Source organism: Rhinolophus hipposideros (assembly GCF_964194185.1).
Source record: "Rhinolophus hipposideros genome assembly, chromosome: 4".
NCBI lineage: Eukaryota > Metazoa > Chordata > Mammalia > Chiroptera > Rhinolophidae > Rhinolophus > Rhinolophus hipposideros.
Window position 1 is genome coordinate 107533335 of NC_138050.1, and position 20437 is coordinate 107553771.

The 20437-nt window shown below is 50.8% G+C and overlaps 2 protein-coding genes across 4 annotated transcripts in view; one reads left to right on the forward strand and one right to left on the reverse strand.

The window, feature by feature from the left end:
• The window catches only part of DLGAP2 (DLG associated protein 2), a 434439-nt gene extending 424081 nt beyond the window's left edge, over positions 1–10358 (reverse strand). For both annotated transcript variants that reach the window (XM_081045533.1, XM_081045531.1), the window contains exon 1: positions 10173–10358. The gene's annotated coding sequence lies outside the window, so the exon portion shown is untranslated. The remainder of the gene's footprint in view (positions 1–10172) is intronic.
• A 5641-nt stretch (positions 10359–15999) lies between these two features.
• Positions 16000–20437, forward strand: part of ERICH1 (glutamate rich 1) — a 47411-nt gene continuing 42973 nt past the window's right edge. For both annotated transcript variants that reach the window (XM_081045719.1, XM_081045720.1), the window contains exon 1: positions 16000–16112. In XM_081045719.1, coding sequence (XP_080901845.1) covers positions 16091–16112 — 22 coding nt within the window. In that variant the 5' untranslated portion in view covers positions 16000–16090. The remainder of the gene's footprint in view (positions 16113–20437) is intronic.

The following is a 20437-nucleotide window of genomic DNA, read 5'->3' on the forward strand; positions in this document are numbered from 1 at the left end:
TCAGGAGCTGCCCTCGGAGCTGCCCACACACTGCCCGCCCCGCGCCCCGGACTTCAGGTCCTGCACATCTTGACACATGCTGATACCAGGCGCCACCCACCCCGGCAGCCCGGGGCCGTTCTGCTTGTCCTGCATCCTCTCTCACGTCTGTGCTGCCCACCAGGCTGTCGACCTCCGTGGGAGGGCGAGGACTGCGTCTCACCTGCCTTTCTGACCAGCAGTCGTGTGCTGACACAGACAAGCCCTGAGGGGCTGCCAGCACAGGCACTGCTGCCTCTCACTCATCAGGCCCATGGCTGCAGCCAGTGCTCTGGGACTTCCCTGAGCGTCACTCTGCTAGGCAATAGGACAACACGATACAATGTCCTGTTCATGCTGACCTCAAAGCATGAACGTAACCAGAGTAAACTGACGAGTGGCAATGCCAGTGCTGTCTGTAGAGAATGGGGTGCCCTGCCACCTGCCACCTCCACACGGCAAGAGACGAAAGCTGGGTGAGCGAACGCCAGGGTTTACCCAGGTGCCATATCCTAGAAGTCAAGAGGACAGCCCCATCCTAAGCTAAGAGTAATGCTACTTCTTTAGGAAAATAGTAATAATAAAACACCGTGAGATGAAGCAGAACTTTAAAACTTACTGTAAAAATTAGGAAAGGCACGGGAAAACCAGACAAAGGGCTTGCTTTTTTTTTAGCCTTACGATTCATCTTTTCTAATGTCTTCAGAAGAGAAAACAACATGGCAAACCATGAGGTGGCCGCAATAAAGAATGATACGTGAACAACTATGAGAACGTGTCACAGCCGCACATGAGACGTCACGTGGGCAACCCCTGCAGAGGTGAGATCACAGTGAGCACAGGCCTTTGCAGGACAGGTAGTTGTGTGAGCGACGTGGCCAGTGACACCTGTTTGCCGATGGAAGACCAGAAGGAAAGACGTCCAGCCTGCACCCATATGACCAGCTCACCGTCTCAAATGAAAACAGCCTGGCCCTGGGACAAAACTGTCTATTTCTAGACTGGGCAATTTACAGACACTAAATTTAGCTACCTTGAAGTCTTTTAAAAATGCTGTCCCATTAAATCTTTTGAAACAGGAAATGCACATTTCATTATAGCATCAGAACAGTGTCCTCTGATCAGCCGTGAAACGCGGAGGGCGGGCCCAGGAGGTCGTGTGCCGCAGGTGAAAATGCCATCACTGGGTACTCGGGAGGATGGAAGGGCTCAAACAAGCCGACTCACGCTCCCCGACACCTTGAAAAGCCAACACTGAAAATGCGTGCTGCTAATCATTTTTAACATGGTAACTCATTCGATAGGTGACAAAAGTGATTTTTAATTGGCCTTTTGTTGCCATCCATTAGTGATCCTGACCATTCTCAAATGCCTGCTGACCAAAATGCAGCTCCTTTACTAGTTTCCTGTCTATTCCCTTGCCCACTTTTATGCACTCATGAAAAATCGTGAGGTATAAAGGGAATCGCATTTTGAAGGGCAAGGACATCAGCACAGATGTACTCACAGGCTCACTGTGCCTGCTTTGAGTTACTTGTGTGGCACTGAAAAGTTCCAGCGGGTTCCATCAGACCCGCGGTCCTTCCCTCGGCCTCTCTGTTTTCTCCTCTGTGACTCTGACACTTACAAAGCCCCTTCCTGCACCTCTTCCAGCTCGCGCAGCCCTTGTTCCTGGGACATACGGAGGGCACCAGCACTGACGGGTAGTGCAGGTGGGGACACATCTGAAAGGCTGCCGGGCAGCAGTTTCAAGACCCTAAGGACCGTTCACAGCCAGCGCAGTGACCCCCAAGGCACAGCCAACGCAAGCCCCTGGATGCCCAGAGGGGAACTCTGGTACCAGGCCCCACCCACCCCGGCAGCCGAGGGGTCTCTACAGATGGGATTAAACTACGACTCTTGAGAGGGGAATCCTGGAACCCGGGCAGGTCCCAGACCCGATGACAAGACTCCTTAGTAAAGACAGATGTGAGGCAGGTGGAAGAGGAGACACAGACAGGAGAAAAGCCACGGGAAGATGGATGCAGAGATGGCAGTGACAGTGACCCCCACAGCGGAGGACACCATGTCAGGCATCAAGAGCTGCAGGCAGCCACCCAGCTTGGAGGGCACACAGCTCCAGCACCCCGGGAATTTTGGGCTTCTGGCCCAGAACCCGGAGGGGACACATCTCTGCTGCTTTAAGCCGCCCAGTCTGTGGTAATTTGTCACAGCAGCCCCAGGAAGCTAAATACATCCATTAGTCCCGTAATTCTGTTTCGAGGAATTTAGCAGAGAAAAATTATCTAGGTTTTCAGAAAACATGGAAAAAGACATTAATCACAGAATAATGGCCAAAATTTTGTAAGAAACTTAGACGCTGAGCAATAGGGATGGTTGGCTAACACTACACACCTCAACTGAAGTCAGATTGTCAAAGAATATTTTGAAGACATGGGCAAACTCTCAAAAAGAACTATAAAGTGGAAAAAAAACTGAATCATTCCCATTTTTGATTTAAAAAACAATAGAACAACACGGGAAAGAAGCGTGTAGGACACATGACATGTTTCTAGGTCACAGAACTATTGGTGACCTTCAGGTTATCTAATTTGTGCTTCTCTATAGTTCCTAAATATTTAGCAGATGAGATGACCAGAAGCAAAGCAAAGCAAATGTATGAGAGCAGCCCAACCAGCCTGCGATTCCGGCACAAGCTACAGAAGACAAACTATATCCTAAGGAGAAGAGTTTCAAAAAGTGGGGTAATGGTACCAAAAGGTCCCAGCAGGAAGAAACCCAGGAGATGGGGCAGAGCTGGACAACACAACGCTGACCCGGGTGTGCATGTTCTTGCCCCTGGAAAGACGCTGACCACTTCCCAAAGACTCTCCCATACCCACAGAAGGGGACAGTGTGGGGCATTGAGGCAGAGGCCCCAGGAACTTCACTCATCTTAGTGACGTTGTTGAACTTGGAAACACTGAGGACACGCATTCTATTCCCATATAAGCTCCTCTTTCAAGATGCTAAGATCCACTGCAAGATGGTCCAAGATTCCACACCTCTCACCTCCACTCAGCGCTCTCCTGAGGAAAGGCCAGGTGAGGGTCCAAACATTTAACTGTCTTTTATGTAATGCTGTCTACCTTTCATAATGTGGCTAAATCATAATGAATTCTTCCAAACTCCTGTTATTGCTATTTCCCAACATTTTACTAGGAAACAAACCTGGAGTGAGCATCTGTTTAGCTGATTTCCTGTAAATTCATGATTATTTCCTTAGGACAGGTTCCCAGAAGTGAAACTGCAAGACTAGTTATATGAAAAATAAAGGTGTGTGTGTTTTTTAAGTGAGTGATGTGAATCTTAATAAAATATCATTAGAGGAACAAGCAAGTGGATAAACTGAAGACTAAGAAACACTGTTTGGTTGTTTAAAGAGCTACGTAACCCATCTTTCACAATAAAAATAAAAATTAGCACTAATTCCAGTGCTAATCTAGGATGCTTGTTGGTGACCCCGGAATGTTATACACTAAAATGACCACAGCACACATTTGAAAATACCACATTCAGCTGCTTATGAAAACTTCTAACTCATCATAGCATAGATGCTACACTAAGTTTTTAATAGGGTCGCAAAACAGGTTTTCAGAAATTGGTTTAGAAACTGTCAAAAGATTATAAAGAACGTGAGAAAAAACAAAGTATTTTTAAGGAGCCAAACTTTTCACACGACAGACCAATAAAAAGGGTGTACAAACCCACGGATGTGTGTGTAAGGTTTCATATCTCAACCACTGCACACCCAATGTAGAGAAGCCGTGAGTGAAAGCAGGGACATGAGGACCCTTTCATAGCACAGCGAGGGGCCAACCGGTGTGTGCTTCCTTGTCCACTCACATATTTACTGCGTGACATGACCCGAAACACTAGGAAAGCAAGTGAGCCATCCCAAACCTGCCCTCAGAATCTCCTCAGCACCACGGACAGCACCTGGCACCACCAAGGACGCGCTGGGAACACAAGCAATGATCTTGCGTGGAACAAAGGACCACAGAATGACAATTCTAGCACCGGAGGGCTGGGAAACGTGCCACAAGGAAAGTCACAGGTCAACCAGTGTGAAAGAACAAATACGAGAAACATACAGAAACAATTGTTCATTGCGAGCCAAAGCATGGGGCACGCTGCTGTGTGACTGAACCAGGAAGCAGGCACATGCAGTGGGGGGCTTGGAGAGGGGCCAGGGGACGACAGGAGACAATGTGACACCAGGAGAGGTCTGGGAAACCCTGAGGCCACGCTGAGCTCGTTCATTGAATCAGACAGACAGGTGCGGCCTCCAGGGCCAGGATCCAAGCATGAGTGACACCAGGCACACTTCCTCAAAAGCTGTCACTCTGAAAGGGGAGGGCAGTGTGTTGTCACCGTAATAGTGAGTGCACAGAGAAAGTCACATCATCCAGCTGGTGGGAAGAGTGGCTGCAGCATCCTCCAAGCTCTTACTGGGAGACTGAGTACCTCGCCCCACAGAGTGGGTGGGAGACAGACAGGAATAGGGGTGGTTGGAGACAACAGCTGTGATGCCGCTGTTCAGGTCAGATGTCACACTCAGGACAACACGGTCACCTGTCCATGGCTACGATGGGTTGATGAGGCATTTACATGCAAGCATTGTGGGAAATGTGAAGATGTGTAAGATGTGAGAGGTCTGAGTCGTCCACAAGACATACAACGTGAACTCACGTATCAGTGAAAACTTCAACAGGTTAGGGGATGGATGTGAACACACAAAGTCCTGGCCCCTGAACCCACAAAGCTCACCGGCTGGTCATGGAGACAACGCGTAAATACTAGGAAGAGCTAACTACACCCTCTTGCAGGGTGTATGTGTATGCTTTGCATTTGGTCTCTTTCAAAGTCTATTACAAGACCCCATCATGAAAAACACTTCTGTATGAGTACAATTGTCATGTATTACAGAAACCCAGACCCTTTACAAAAAGGCCACTGTGCGAACGTCTTTTCCTAACACCAGGGAAATTTTTTCTAGACCGAGAAACGAGTATGCGTGTCCACCCCAATAATGTGACCAAGTGAGGGCTCATGGCTTTTGGTGGTTATTGACTTGGCTTCCAGGACACGCAGTCAGATTTAAACCCAAAGAATTACAATGCTCTTCGTGGTTCTCGTGCTTGTTTGCTCTTACTATTTCCATTTTATTAAAATAATATTTCTGCCCTTGTCCTGCTGTGGTTACGTTGGGTCAAAACTTTTTGGAAAGAGATGGCAAAACAGATATATAAGTAAGAGAAGGCCAGAAATAACAAATACCTAACTGTTATGAGAATTCAGAGAATGGCTTGATTACCTCCAATGTAGGAGCGCTCAGACTGGCCCGTTTCGTTTCTTCAAGATAAAAATAGTCAATACTTACTGAGCATTTGCTACCTGCACTGTTCTAAATGCTTTCCAGCCATCAATTCATGTCATCCTCGTGACAACCCTACCTACCATTGTATCTGTCCCTCTTTTAGTGTCAGGGGAACTGAAATAGCATGATGTCAAACAACTTGCCAAGTGACACTGAGTTGCCCAGGCGATGAGACTCCAGAAACTACACTCTTACTCAGTATTCACGCTGCCAATAGACAAAGCTGCTGGTTGGTGTCATCAAACATCGTAGAACAAAGTTTAAAGCACAAGAGGATAATTTTATATTGCCCCAGGGGACCATCATGCCTCTATTTTGTTCTCTCCTATAGAGCATGGCTCATTATCTTAAAGACAGTAACAATGAGATTCACGGTTACCGTCCTTAGTTTTTGCTACAATTTTATGGATGGGCTGGTTACAAATGTTAGTTCTTTTTTAGCAATGTTTAATTTTAATTTTTCCTTTTTTTCTCTGAATATACACAAAAAGGTATACCAGACAAAAGTATCACCTGAAGAGGGACAAATCTTGCCCCACAACAAGAGCTTTAAAGTAGAAATTTTTAGAGAAATTCAAAACCCTGTTCCCTTGTTGTTGGGAACAGAAATCTCAAACACAGGGATGAATTCTTGGTCTCCGTAATGGAAAATCGAGCAGTAATGAGGGTTTCAGGCACAACGTAAGAAGCAGCGGTCTGCTCTGCAGCCTCCAGGCCGGCTTCCCACTCGCCATCCCCCAGGGCTGTGAGCTGACACCAAGGAGCCCAGGCCTGCACCCTCATCAGTGGCACTTCGTAAGCTCCTGCCTTCAAGGGGCATGAGCAGTTCTTGGCTTGATGAAATGTCATGCTCTTGGCTAATACAATTACCGTATTTTGCTTGTATAACGCACATTTTTTTGCCCAAATTTGTGAGGGAAAAATAAGGAGGTGCATTATACATAGGTAGTACTAATATTGTATCTATATAAAAGTTTTTAATTCCTTTATTTATGCTACAAGTAAAAATGTAACTCTAGAAATCAATAATGATATCCGTAAGCAAAATAATACCCTGGAGTATGATAATCGGTTTTGTTGAACTTACAACAAACTTGCAAGGACAAAGAGTGCTGGCCCTTCTATGATGTACAAATATCGTAAATTTGTTAGTGGTACATAACATTTCTTGTACCTTGTATCTGTTCTTGTGTTTTGTAGTTATTTGTCACATAAAATTTCTTGTACTATAATATGTTCAAAAATAAATGCTAAAATTCCTTTAAAATACAAAAAACAAATACCTAGATGTAAACGAATAAAATTTTGAATTAAAAAATTGAAACGAAAGATTTTTGTCCCTGAAAGTTTGGGCCAAAAATGTGGCTGCACATCATACACAGCAAAATACGGTACTCCTGAGAGAAGATGGGGTTCTATGACTTCTTTAGTCAACCATGAGGCCCCCTCTAAAAAGAGGGTGGGCCAGCCACAGCCAAAGCCCAAAAGTGGGCAAGACTGAGTCTCCAAAGAAAGCAGAAGTGTTGTCCCAGAAGGGCAAGTACAGCCAAAGCAGAAGCCTAGTACAACTGGTCTGGTCTGGTCTGGCCAGCTCTGCCCCTGGAAGACCCCCCCAGGGAACCACAGACAGCCCAAGAACAAATACAACCAGACAGCAAATGGAAAAGCTCCTGGCAACAATCCAGGAAGAGCGTGGTCACTCCAGAGTGCCTGCAGCTGAGGGTGCTACGGTGGGAAACGCCCTAACAGCTGAGGACATGGGCAGTCCCTCAGGGCTGGAAGGAGGGAGAACAGGAGTGGACCCCCGAGCTGCTGACTGAGAAGCTTTTCCATAGCAGATGAAGCCAGTGCACAGAAAACTGGCACAAAAAAGGACAAACTGGTTTGACACACGAGCTCCAGCTGCCTTCATCGAGGAGATTAACACGGACTCAAAATCTCACTCGGAGCAGTGAGTGAGTGATCCTCTAACAGCAGACACAGGACTTAATTTGCACCCCTACAACCCCACACTGTCGATGTCAAAACTATATGCTGCGTTCCCTAAAAATGAGTGTTTTCATCATAAACATAAATTACCACGCTCCCTCTGTACACACAAGCACCTAGAAAACAACAGAATATAATTTAAAAGTCGGCAATCGGCTAGGAATATGGTTACATATATGATAATAATAACTTGCACGTAAAACTGGTTGATTAAGAATGATTCTGAACTGCATTTGATGCTTGGCCCGCTCACTTCCTGTACGGAAGTCTGTAATTCTTTTAAAGCCAACATGCTGGCAGTGCTCTAAATATGACTCCCATCTGGCCAAACTGATGAATCAAAGTTATTTTTATTATAGCCAATGAATGACCATGGCATATCCATTCCAAGGGTCAATAAATAACACATTTAATTAATTTCCCTTTAAAATCTATAATTGAAGTGTACGTCATTGAACTCCATGGGTAACTGAGAAATCATGATGTTTTCCTGCAATATGGTTACAAAAGAATTACGGCTTTTCTTCCATTTCGTCTCACAGGCATATTAAGGAAGACACTGCTAAAAACAGAGCTAGCAAATTCTTCAGCAATTTTAAAAATATTAAAACCCTATTGTTTCAGAATTGGTTGGATACTGAGCGTTCAGTATCCAATCTGACTCAAATTGTGCAAAGCATTTTTTTTTGCTTTTAACATTTAATTTGGAATTTCTACCAATATCAAAAATGAAGTAAGACAAAAATAGGAGAAGCAATACATTGGCATGGGAGGACATATTTATGTCACTGGGAAGAAATCATCTAAATTCTACAAAAATAAAAATATTGTTATTAATTCATCTACATCACAAGTAACTCAGGCCTAACAAAATGTTATTGAAATATCTGAAAGCTAACAAAAATATTGGTAAATAAATACATGGTTATTTCCATCTCAAACAATACCACTTTGGACAACTATGCTGTAAGTGCAACAATGTCTGGGAGGAAAGATAATAATGGTAAATCAGTGACGGACAGTATGAAAACTTGGCTCAGAAAGCCTATCTGAGAAGACACCGCTGTGCTGAGAAAACTTGACTCACTTCATCACTTTGGATGCACGGAGTGCTCGTTTTGCGCACTAAGCCAGCCCTCTGTCCTGAAATGAAACGTGCAGACATTCCGGAGGAGAAAGGTAAGGAGGGGCAGAGGGGCTTTCAGACAAAGCACAGGCCACTTGACAGGTCGTCACTGAGAACAACCCCACATTTACGGAACTCCTGGCGAGAACAGGATGTCTGAACCGGTGGTGGGGAGTGTGCCGTGGCCAGGGCTGTTTCTGACCCACTTTCTTCCCGCCAGGAGGTCCACAGCTCTCACAGCCCAGATGTGCACGGGCAGACAATATTCCCGCAGCCTCCCAGCCATGTTGCCAGATGTGGGGCATGAAATATTCTCATTTGTTCTCTCCCAAGCAATGAAAAAGTCACACCATCTGAAAGGAAATGGTACACACTCTACAATTACTATTAGAGCCAAATCTGTGACTCACCCAGCTGCCTGCACAAGACAATTTGGCTACTGGAAAATCCTGATTAATGACACTTTTTTAAACAGCAGAGTAACTACCTGACCTGCCAAAAATTACCATTTGTTCATCATTTCAGCATTTTTCCCTTGGTTAGCTATTACCTTTCGCCGAGAACACGAAGTAAAATGGAAAAGGTACTGTCACGCACATTAACCTCAAATGTAAGTATCGTTCCTTCCGAGGTGTGAGGGGAGGACTAGGTTCGGTCACAGCAGCTTGGAGGCCCGTGAGGACAGTGCTTTGGATGCGGTGCCCTGCTGAGCTGGAGGGGTTTCTGACGGTCGTACAAGCCACCAGCCGTCTGCAGAAGTGTGGGCGCAGGTCACAGCCAGGCGCCTCGAGGGCCGCCCGAGCCGACCCCGGGCGCCCGCAGGAGGCCCCAGGGGAGTCCGGAGCCAAGCGGCTCCGCGCTGCCGCCCCCGCGGCCCAGGGGACAGGACGGCGCTCGCGCGGCGCGTGCAGCCCCCCCACCGCCCACAGCCCGCGCCGGCACAATCAGTAGGAGAGGGAGCAGGGGCCGCCGAAGCTTCGCCTGTCGTGGGTCCCGGACGGCGGCGGGGCGCCCCGCACTCCGGACCCCGCGCCGCCGCTCGTTGGGGGCGCCGCAGGCAGGCGGCCGGAGCGCGGAGCGGAGGAGTGCGGGGCCGCAGGGCGCAGGGGCGTCGGGGTCGGCGCCGCCCCCCGCCCCCCCGACCCCCGGCCCCCCCGCCCCCCGCCCCCCCGACCCCCGGCCCCCCCGCGCCGCCCCCGGCCCCCCGCGCCGCCCCCCCTGCCCCCCCGACCCCCGGCCCCCCCGCGCCGCCCCCCCCGCACCGCCGCCCCCGCCCCCCGCCCCCCGCACCGCCCCCCGCCCCCGCCCCGCCGCGCGGGCCGCGCCAACCCGGCCTCCTGCTTTCCCCGCGTCGTCAGCCAGCGAGCGGGCGAGCGAGCGCCGCCGGGGGAGGCTTGGTTACAAAACCCGCGCCCGAGCGCCCCGCTTAGCAACCGCCCCCCCGCGCTCCGCCGGCCCCCGCGCCGCTGCGGCCCCGCGCCCCCCGACCGCGCGCAGCCCGGCCCGGTCGCGTCCGCCGCCCGCCCGCGCCCCCGACGGCTCCGCGCCCCGCGCCCCGCGCCCCGCGCCCCGACCCGCCCCCGGTCCCCGCGCGGGCTCCGCGGCCCCGGCGGCCCGCACCTTCCTCAGCGCGGACATCCTCGGGCGCTCCGGGGTCAGCAGGCGCAGCGCCCCATGGCGAGCCGGCCCTCAGGCCGGACGGCGGCTGCGGCTCGGCCCGTCCGGCCGCGCGTCAGTCCGCCCGCGGGTCCGTGCGCCGCCGCCGCCGCCGCCGCCGCCGCGCGCTCCGACCGAGCTCGAGCCCGGCGCGCGGTCGGTCCTCACCGCGGCGCCTGCGCACTGGGCGCCCGAGGCCCGCGCGCTGGGGGGCGGCCGGCGCGGCGCGGCGCCTGCGGAGGGGTCGGCCGCGCGGGGGCAGCGCGGGGCCTCGGGCCGCGCCCCGGCCGCCCTGCCCGCCCTGCCCGCCCCGCCCCGCCCCGCCCCGCCCCGCGCACGGCCGACCGGGCAGCGCGCGCACCGCGCACCGCGCACCGCGCACCGCGGGGTCCGCCAACTGTTGCGCAGGGAGCGGCGGGTCACGCGTCACGCGGGTCCTCGAGGCGCCCGGAGCAAGCCCGGCGGGTCCGGCCGTGGCCCCAGCGCGGCGCGCGAGCAGATGCCGACGGCGCTGGAAAGTTACCCGCGGATCCCACAAGCACCCGAACATCTGGGCAGGTGCCTCCAGCTCTGGACCCGGGAGAGTGACCCGGGGCGCGTTCGTGCGAGGGACTCGTGCCCAAAGTAAACTCTTCTCCACACGCAAATGCTTCCGCGGCAGATGTGCGTGCTGCGTGCTGGCAGAGGAGCTTCACGCAACGGTGCCGCTGTGCCTTCCGTCCTGCTGCCGTGGGTGGTCCAGCCGAGCCTCCCGCTCGTCCCACGCGTGCACGTTCCACTGGAGGAAACGCGCCGTGCTGTCCGCGGGCCCCAGGAGCAGAGGGTGTCTCCTTGTTAGTAAGCGGAGTGCAGAGGCAGCGGGCCAGCAGCACACAGACCACACAGCCAACGGCTGACGGAGGAGAAGTAATTCAGTGAAGTTGTGTCGACAACCTGCAGCGATGTGGAAAATTGGGCGACACGGGCCATATTTTGACAGATTGTAATTAAATTCATGGGGATGCCCTTCCAAGATGGGACTGCCTGTCGGGAAGGAGAGTTGCTGTGTCCTGAGTGACGATCTTTGCTGTGCTGAGAATCTGAGACTGCTTTTATCCCCCTCCCTGTTATGTAGTAGTTGCCTGACCTTGGGCCACTCAGGTAGCCCCATTTTTAATACCTTTGCGATAAAGGACTTTTCTGCGTCTCTGTCTGGGCTGTGGTGCAGTTTAAATGAGGTAAAGACCTGAATGATGGTAGAAGTGAAAAACCAAGATGAAATGTGACAGGGAAATGGATAGGGATTAGAATAGCAAAACGAGAATCAGGTGATCAAACTATGTGGAAAGGGACAAAGCAATCTTTTCTGAAATTCCAAGATCTTTAATCAAAGGCGCTGCCTCCACAAGATTTCGCTGTATAATGGATCACTCCTATTAATCAGTTGCAGTTTATTTTCACTGGAGAGTTCTAAATGCTGAAGGGAGTGAACACAAGATGAAGCAAAGAAACCTGCCCACAACTGGATTTCTCCTTCCGATTTCTGGCGTTGTCCAGCTTTGTCCCCACTGTCAAAAAGCAAGGAATTGTGTGTGCCAAACCGCAACCCTAAATCTAGATTCTAAGTACATTTTTTTTCATTTTAAAATTTACTTTCCTCCTCTCCATATTTGTCCCCATCCTTTCATCTTTTAGAGATTTATTTATTCATTCACTCATGCCACAGCAACAACACAAATCACAAAAATGTGCCCAGTGCCTGTCATGTGCTCTCAATATGTGAACAGAAGAAACAGAGAACCGGCCACAGGCCCCATGTAGCTTTCAGTCTAGAGAAAGTATTTTTCAAAGTAGCATATCATTACAAGTTACTGTGTTTCCCGGAAAATAAGACCTAGCCAGACAATCAGGTCTAATGCGGCTTTTGGAGCAAATATTAATATACTGGATCTATTATTAATACTGGATATTAATAATACTGGATAATATTAATATACTGGATCTTATATTAATATTTGCTCCAAAAGCCGCATTAGAGCTGATTGTCCGGCTAGGTCTTATTTTCAGGGAAACACGGTATAAGTGCCTCTCTGAAGGGAAGATACAGGATTTTGTTGGAGAACGTTACAGGGGCAACCACTACAGTTTGTGGTATCAGGGAACAACGCCCTGAGGAAGTTGAGGGAGAAGAGATGCAGGTAGTTTGGAATGAGGAAACAGCAGTAGAACTGGGGAGATGGATTGTGAAATGCCTGGGAAACCCCGGTGAGCACGAGGAAGCCATGACCTAGACGGCAGAAGTGGAACATCACGAGCACAGTACTGGGTGGGCTGTCGGGGGTGGGGGAGAAGGAGGAGAGTGCGTGGAACCCCAGGTCCAGCTTTGCGATTGGTAGGTGGTGCTTCTGGGACACCCAAGTGGTGACGATTGCTGAGCCATGTGCACTAGAACTGGTGACACGCGGGTCCTTGTGACTGTAGCAGGAGCAGCTGCAGCACAGGAGTGCAAGTGAAAGACACAGTGAGCAGCAGTCAGCTAAGATGGCAAAGTGACACTGACTTTGTCTTCAACTCTCAAAAAGTTCGGGTGTAAAAGAATGAAAGAAACGGCGCTCAAGGAAAACACGTGGTTTCTGGGAAGACTTGGTTGTCGGGTCAAGAAGTCCAGAGTAGGCTTGAACACTGGTGGGAACATTGACGGAGAAAACGGCAAGTTCAGATGCAACCTAACCAAGGATGGCATCCAGCATGTATTCTCTCTCCTGCACCATCACTTTTTAAAAATAGACTGTATTTAAGAGAGGTGTCAGGATTATAGCAAAATTGAGAGGAAGGTACAGAGATTTCCCATATACGCCCCCCCTCCCACGCCCACAGCCTCCCTCCATCAACAGCCCTCATCACAGAGGGACAATTGTGACACCTGATGAGCCTGCACTCACACGTCCTCACCCAGCGTCCACAGCTCACATCAGGTCACTCTTGGTGTCGCTCCTGTGGGTCTGGACAGATGTGTGATGACCTGTACCCACCATCACAGCGTCACACAGAGGAGTCTCACTGCCCTGAACGTCCCCTGTGCTCCCCGTTCACCCCTCCCCTAACCCCTGGAAATAACTGCTCTGTCACTGTCCCCATAGTTGTGCCTTTTCCAGCATGTCATAGAGTTGGAATCCTACAGCCTGTAGCCTTTTCAGACTGGCTTCTTTCACTCAGTCATATGCAGTTCAGGTCCCTCCGTGGTTTGAGCGCTCTTTTTGTTTAGCTGAATAATACTCCACTGTCTGGATGGACCACAGTTTATTTATCCATCACCTGCCGAAGGATGTCTTGGTTGCTTTCACATTTTGGCAGTTATGACTAAAGCTGCTGTAAACATCATGTGCAGGCTTTTGTGTGACATGAGCTTTTAACTCACTTGGATCAATACCAAGGAGCTCACGCTGGATCAGATGGTGAGACTGTTTACTTGGGTAACAGACCAACCGTGCTCCAAAGTGGCTGCACCATTTGCATCCCCACCAGCAGTGAGAGTTCCTGTGGCTTCACAGCCTCACCAGCGCTTGATGTCGTCAGTGTCTGGGTTTTGGCCATTCTAACAGGTGTGCAGTGGTGTGTCACTGTTGGTTGATTTGTATTTTCCTGATGATATATGATGTGGACAATCGTTTCATATGCTTATTTACCATCTGTATATCTACTTTCTCTGTAAGGTCTTTGGCCCATTTTTTTTCATCGTGTCATTTGTGTTCCATTACTCAGTTTTCAATCTCAACTTGATCAGGTCCTTCAGCATATAAATTTGCTGTGTGTGTTGTGTGTGTTCTGTTGGGATTTTTTTAACCCTCTTTTGATTATATGTGTGTATGTGGTGTGTGTGTTCTGTCTTTAAAAACCTTCCAGCTACCACCCCATTTCCCTGGTCTCAACAGAGAGTGCTGTATATTCAACATCTTCAATTTCTCCCCTGCAGTTCTCTCTATTGAATCCCCATTAAGCTTTTACCTCTACTACTTCAACAAAATTACTGTAATCAAGGTCACTGATAACCTGCACATGACAAATCCAATTGTCTCTGATTAGTCCTTGTCTTAACCCACTAACATCCGTTGAGACAAATGATGACTTCTTTGGCTTGGCTTCAGGACAGCCCACTGTCTTTCCCATTCTTCCCTGCCTATGCCCTCTCATGTGCCATAGCTGGGACCCCTTCACCTCCCCACTGTCCAAAAGTTAGAGCATCTCAGAGCTCACTCCTTGGACCACTTCCCTGGCTATGCTCACTCCCTCTTATAGCTTTAAATACCACCTGTATGCAGACAAACCCAGTTATGTATGTCAAATGTGGGCCTTTCTCCTGAACTCTAAAATCAGGTTGACCTGCTTAACTGATTCCTACATTTACATGTCTAACGAGCACCTCAAATTTAACATGCCTAGCACTGCATATGACCCACGCCCAGTGATGATCCTTGTGGAGGTTTCTGACGTCCTCAGTGCAAGTCCAGCCTTCCAGCATCCAGACCATTGACAGAGCAGATCCACACCTCTTCTGCCACAGCTCCTACTTGGTCAACCAGAAAACTCTTTTGCTGTGTCTTCAAATATATCCAAAGTTTGACTAGCTCTTCTCACAACGTCCCATGCTATCACCCTGATGCCAACCAGCCACCAAGGTCTTTCTTATTGCAATTAATTCAAACTGGTTTCCATGCTTCCTCCATCAAAATCTACTCTCAGCTCAGTGGCTCAAGTGACTTTCTGACGATGTCATATAATTTCACTTTGTCTAAAACCAGCTCGTGATTTTCCATCTCACTCACTGGAAAACATAAAGTTGATACATTCCCCTCCGTGGTCTGGCCCCAACACTGAGGTCTCCTTCCCATCTGACCACATCTGTGGCTCCCCTTACTCACCAGTCACTGTGCTCCAGTCACACTGGGCTTGGCCCTGCTCCCCAGACACAATCACCCAGGGACTGGGGAACATTTGCCGTCCCTTATGCTTCCAGCGCTCTTTGTCTAGATGTCACCAAGCCCTGCTCCATCAGCTCAGCCTGCCTCAAACTACCCTCCCTGACGCCTTGCTGACCACTCCATCTCCCCACTTGGAAACCCCTTTCCTGCTCTCTTTTTCTCCCAAATCTCCATGTGACACTTTGTCCGTCTCACTTCATACTCTCATCAGACCATTCACGGAGGCATCCCTGGAACAGTGTTTGACACAGACTCTCAGAAATGCCTTCTCCAAGTCGTGCAGTCAGGGAAGAAGGGTGAACGAGAAATCCAGGTCCCAGAGAAGGCGACACGCAGGGAAGAAGTGCACGTGGTGGTGGAGGGCCGTCCCTCGGTGTACCGCGGTGCGACACGGACACGCGGGTCCGAGGGACGGGAGGGCGCCGGCTCCGGAGGGCGACCCCCCGGCTCTTCTTTACCACTTCGCCCCAACTTCTGCGGTACCTAAGGACGCCCGGCGCAGCGCGGGCGCCAAGCAGACCCCCCCACTGCTCCCACCAGCGCCCTGCTGTGATGGGGGCTGTGGGACCAAGGGCGCCGGCACCGTGGGCAGCCACCGGGGCACAACCCTTCCCCCCGCCGACCCCCGCCCCGTGACCCGCGGCCCTCTCCTAGACCCCTCCCGCTGACCCCACCAAAGCCGGGAGGGTAGCACTCGGCTTCCAGTCCCGTCTCTCTGAGCATGCGCGGAACACATGCACCCGGAGGCCACGCCTACAGCTCCCATAAAATCCAATCCGAAGCCAGGGTGCGGCTGATTGGCACCCAGAGGCGGAGCACCTGGATTCGGAGTGGGCAGCCTGCTTTGTGGGCGGGCCTACAAGGGCGGATCCGGAAGCTCCGCGAGACACTCCTGCCCGGGCAGGGTCGGCGGTGGGGGGCCGCATGGCGGCGGCGCGGAGGCGCGGTAGGTGTGAGGGGAAGCTGCGGGGAAGCGGAGGCTTCGGGGACGAGGCCCGTGGGTCTGTGAGCGCGGGGGGCGCGGGGGCGCGGTCGGCCGGGCGGGGAGCCGGGAAGGACGCGGGCTCGGACGCTGCTCCCCGCCCAAGACCCCGGCCCACGTCGCGCCCAGACCTGAGCCCCGGGCCGTTGGCTGGGCGGGTCCGGGGTTGCCCCCCGGCCGCAGGTGAGTCCCGGATCTCCAGCTCCAGCCCTGGGGCGTGGCGGGGGCTGCAGGCCGGTGGGCCCCCCCGGGACCCGGCGAGCACTTTGCACGAGCAAATGAGGGAAGTGCGGACGCTCCCGGTGGCGGACGCAGGACCTGCCCCGGCGACCCGCCTGCACACGTTGAGCTGCTTTCCCCACGTGAAAGAACAACTGCAGCAGCCGCTCTGAGCCCGGGTGTCTTCGTCTGTAAAAGAGAGGTGACGCTATTTACCTGCAACATAAGTGAGTCGCGGGGCACACTCTGGTGTTTATTGACTGCTGTGTGTTTAACCAGCAGCACAGGCAGCGCGTTCTACATTTAATTGGTAAACCTGGCAGTGCCTTCACGTTGAAAGTCAGAAGACACCAACAACGCCCGTGTTGGGTAAAGCCCAACGACCTGTATGTCTTCTCAGTACATTTGTTACCCTATAATGTCAACATTACAATGAAACGGGAAGGTTTTACTTTCCCCCATCTTCGCTGAGCTGTAAATGACGTACCGCACTGTGGAAGTTTAAGGTGTACAGCAGAGTGGCTTCACACGTGTATATACTTACTGCACAATGATCAGTCTAGGCAACATCCATTACCTTTCACAGTTACAGAAAAATGTTTTCTTCTGATGAGAACCGTAAAGATCTCTCTCAGCAACTTTGAATTGTACAACACAGTGGTGTTAGCTGTAGTCACCATGCTGTACATGGCACCACCGGGACTTAGTTATTTTACTTCTGGAAGTTTGTACCTTTTGACCCCCTTCTTCCATTTTGTCCATTCCCCCCTCACTGCCTCTGGCAAACGCCAACCTGTTCTGTGTATGAGTTTGGTTTGTTGTTTCGTTTTTAGGTTCCACATATAAGTGGTATTATATGGTACTCGTCTTTCTCTGACTTATTTCACTTAGTATAATGCCTTCAAGGTCCATCCATGTCGACTTCATTCTTTGTTATTGCAGAGTAATACTCCATTGCGTGGAAGGACCACATCTTTATCCATTCATCCATTGATGGGCTCTTAGGTTGTTTCCAAGTCTTGGCTATTGTGAATAACACTGCAGTGAGCACGGGGTGCAGCTGTCTTTTCCAATTAGTATTTTCATTGCATTCACATAAATACCCTGAAGTAGCATTGCTGAGTCATAGGTAGTTCCATTCTTCATTTTCTGAGGAACCTACATACTGTTTTCCATAGTGTCTGCGCCAACTTACAATCTTCCACATACTCGCCAACACTACTCTGTTGTCTTTTGAATGATGGCTGTTCAGGCAGGTGTGATGTGACATCTCACTGTGGGTTTGATTTGCATTTCCTTGATGATTAGTCACGTTGAACACCTTTTCGTATATCAGTTGGCCATCTGTGTGTCTTTTTTTGGAAAATGTCTCTTCAAGTCCTCTGCCCACTTTTAAATCGGATTTTTGTTTTATTGTTGAGCTATATGAGTTCTTCATATATTTTGGACATTAACCCCTTGTCACATACATGATTTACAAGTATTTCTCCCATTCAGTAGGTTGCCTTTTCATTTTGTTGATGGTTTCCTTTTCTGTATAGAAGCTTTTTAGTTTCATGTCTTCCCACTTGTCTATTTTTGCCTTTGCTGCCTTTGCTTTGGGTGTCAAACCCAAAAAGTCATCACCAAGACCAATGTCCAGGAGCTTTTTTTGTATGTTTTCTACAGGGAGTTTTATGGTTTCAGGTAAAAGAGAAGGTTTTAAGTGTGTTTCTCCTGTTACTTGGACTAGTTGGAACCATGATTTTTTTTTCTTCTCTACATTTAAAATAGGTGATTATGTTTTGGGCCTTTGTAATTAAAAGCCCAGTGGCAAGTATAATTAATAAGCATTTGCTAACAATAAGAAAAGGAAACTGATTCGTCGGCAGGGCAGAATGTGTGTGGAGAAAAGCAGGTATGGCTCCCCCCTGCTTCCTGTTGGAGCATCGGTGGGGGTGCTGCCCGAGCCCCGCCTCAGCTTGACAAGCAGGTCACCGTGTAGACTGTTGGCTGCAGGCTTCTGCGTGGACGTGAACAGATTCAGTGAGCACCAAGACTACAGTTTTCTACCCCCACTGGGAGCAGCATTGGCAGGCTTTACAACTCAGTATTGAGATTCTTGGAACAGATGTGGGGCTGTTGCAGGGTCTCCATGCTGCTGACCAGCCCCCCTTCTGTTTGTCTGCATTTTGATTGGGGGACCCCGTCCACTGCACAGCAGCTTCTTCCAAGTACAGCTCACCCACTCTTCCTCCTTCATGTTTCTGATTCTCTACTAAGTGCACTTCCCTATACAAGAAACTGTTAGGTTGGTGCAAAAGTAATTGCAGTTTTTGCAATTATTTAACCTTTTAAACCACAATTACTTTTCAACCAACTTAATATTATGTCATCTGTAATACACCTTACATGAATGAAAGCTTTTCATTGTTTTTATCAGTCACCAAACATCTTTTCTGAAACCAGCCCCCTTTTTCTATTGGAACGTGACAAAATTGTCAGGTAACGTTAGGGTGTGTAAACATTGTGTTTGCAAGGATGGGTTAATAGGTCTTGAAAGTATAAGATGTAAGTGGGAACAAAATATTAGAGTTTTAGACGAACCTCTTAAGAAGATCGCTAGCGGCCCTTCTGCAGGGGCCACACTTCAGTGAGGTTGTGGACGGAAAAATTCCAAGCACTTAGAATTTGCTGATGCCTGAAACCAGAGCTGTTCCCATGTTCAGTTTCCACAGCTCCGCGTGCCTTGTGATGAGTGTGACATTAGTGCAGTGTGTGACAGGTGGAGAAGGTGGTGGCTTCCTACACTTGTGCCCTGACATCCCTCTTCCTCAATCCTGCCGGGTCCCAGGATGGCGGCAAGGCCACCCTGGGGCCACCTGCACATTTATGGAAGGGACGCTGGCGTGGTAGCTCACACAGGAAGCAGACCACAAGCAGGACTCTTACTCAAGGCTTGTCCTGAAGTACGTGTTCTGAGCATCACCTGGGCTCAATTAGAGCTCTCTGTGGCCCTGGGGATGGCGGGCAGGGCCGTTCCAGGCTGCAACCTTGGGCCAAGGCAGTGGCTGCATGTCAGGAGCCCCTGTTTACATTTGAAGAAACAGACTCCTCTGGTAAAGACCAAGAGAGCTAAACCTGTACTGTAGGTTGCAGTCACTTACGGCCACTTCCCTTATGGCAATTTGTAGCAAAGCCCCGTGGGGTTAATGGGGAGGGTGTTTTGCCTCTGAAGCAAGGAGTAAATTTGTTTCAGATGCACTATGTTTCCTGCTGGGAAGCTGCACCACCGGCTCTGGGGGGGTGTACTCGCACCGGGCAGCCCTGACCTAACTGAAGTACACCCGGGAGGGCCCCATAGCCTGAGGGGTAGCTCAGCGGCTTCCCTCCTACCTGGGACACTGGGTGAGCACCTGACATAATTCATGGCTAAGTTGGGTGTGCCCCATCGCTGGTGCTCATGGGAGCCAGATCTCAAGGGACCTGCAGTGGGGTGACAGCACTGGCTTTGGGGCAGGGTCTCGGCACCTGGGCCACTCTAGGCCCAGCTCCCTGCCGAGTGGGCTCCTGCTGCACTGGGTCTGGTCCCCTTGCACGGTGTTGGCCCTTTGCACCTGTGCACTTAACGAGTGAGCAGCCCCTGTGCAGCGTTCCTGCCACCTCCATAGCGGGGTGTCCTCTCCATTCACCTAATAGCAGGAGCACAGCATTTGTACGGTAGCTCATCCATCTGCACACCGTCTGCCTGTTTTCCTTCTGCTTGGGTTCAGCTTGGCTGTGTGGGGCACAGAGTGGGCGTGGCCCCTGTCCAGGGTACCTCAGAGTCACATCACCGCAGTCCCTTCTCCCTGTTCTGTGCCTCTGAGGCCCTTTATGACACTGCGCTTTCTGCTGCTTCCCCTGCCACTTGTGCAGACCCTGGGTGACAGGCCACCCTGACCCGTCTGCCCGTGGCAGCCGCTGGTGGGCTGGTGAGGTAGAGTGTGTGCTGTAATGCCGATGGTTGGCTTCTCCCTGTGGGACAGTCAGGCTGGGTCTTCCCCAGGGGCCTCCCACCCCGGCGGGAGCCAGGGCTGTGGCTGCAGGGA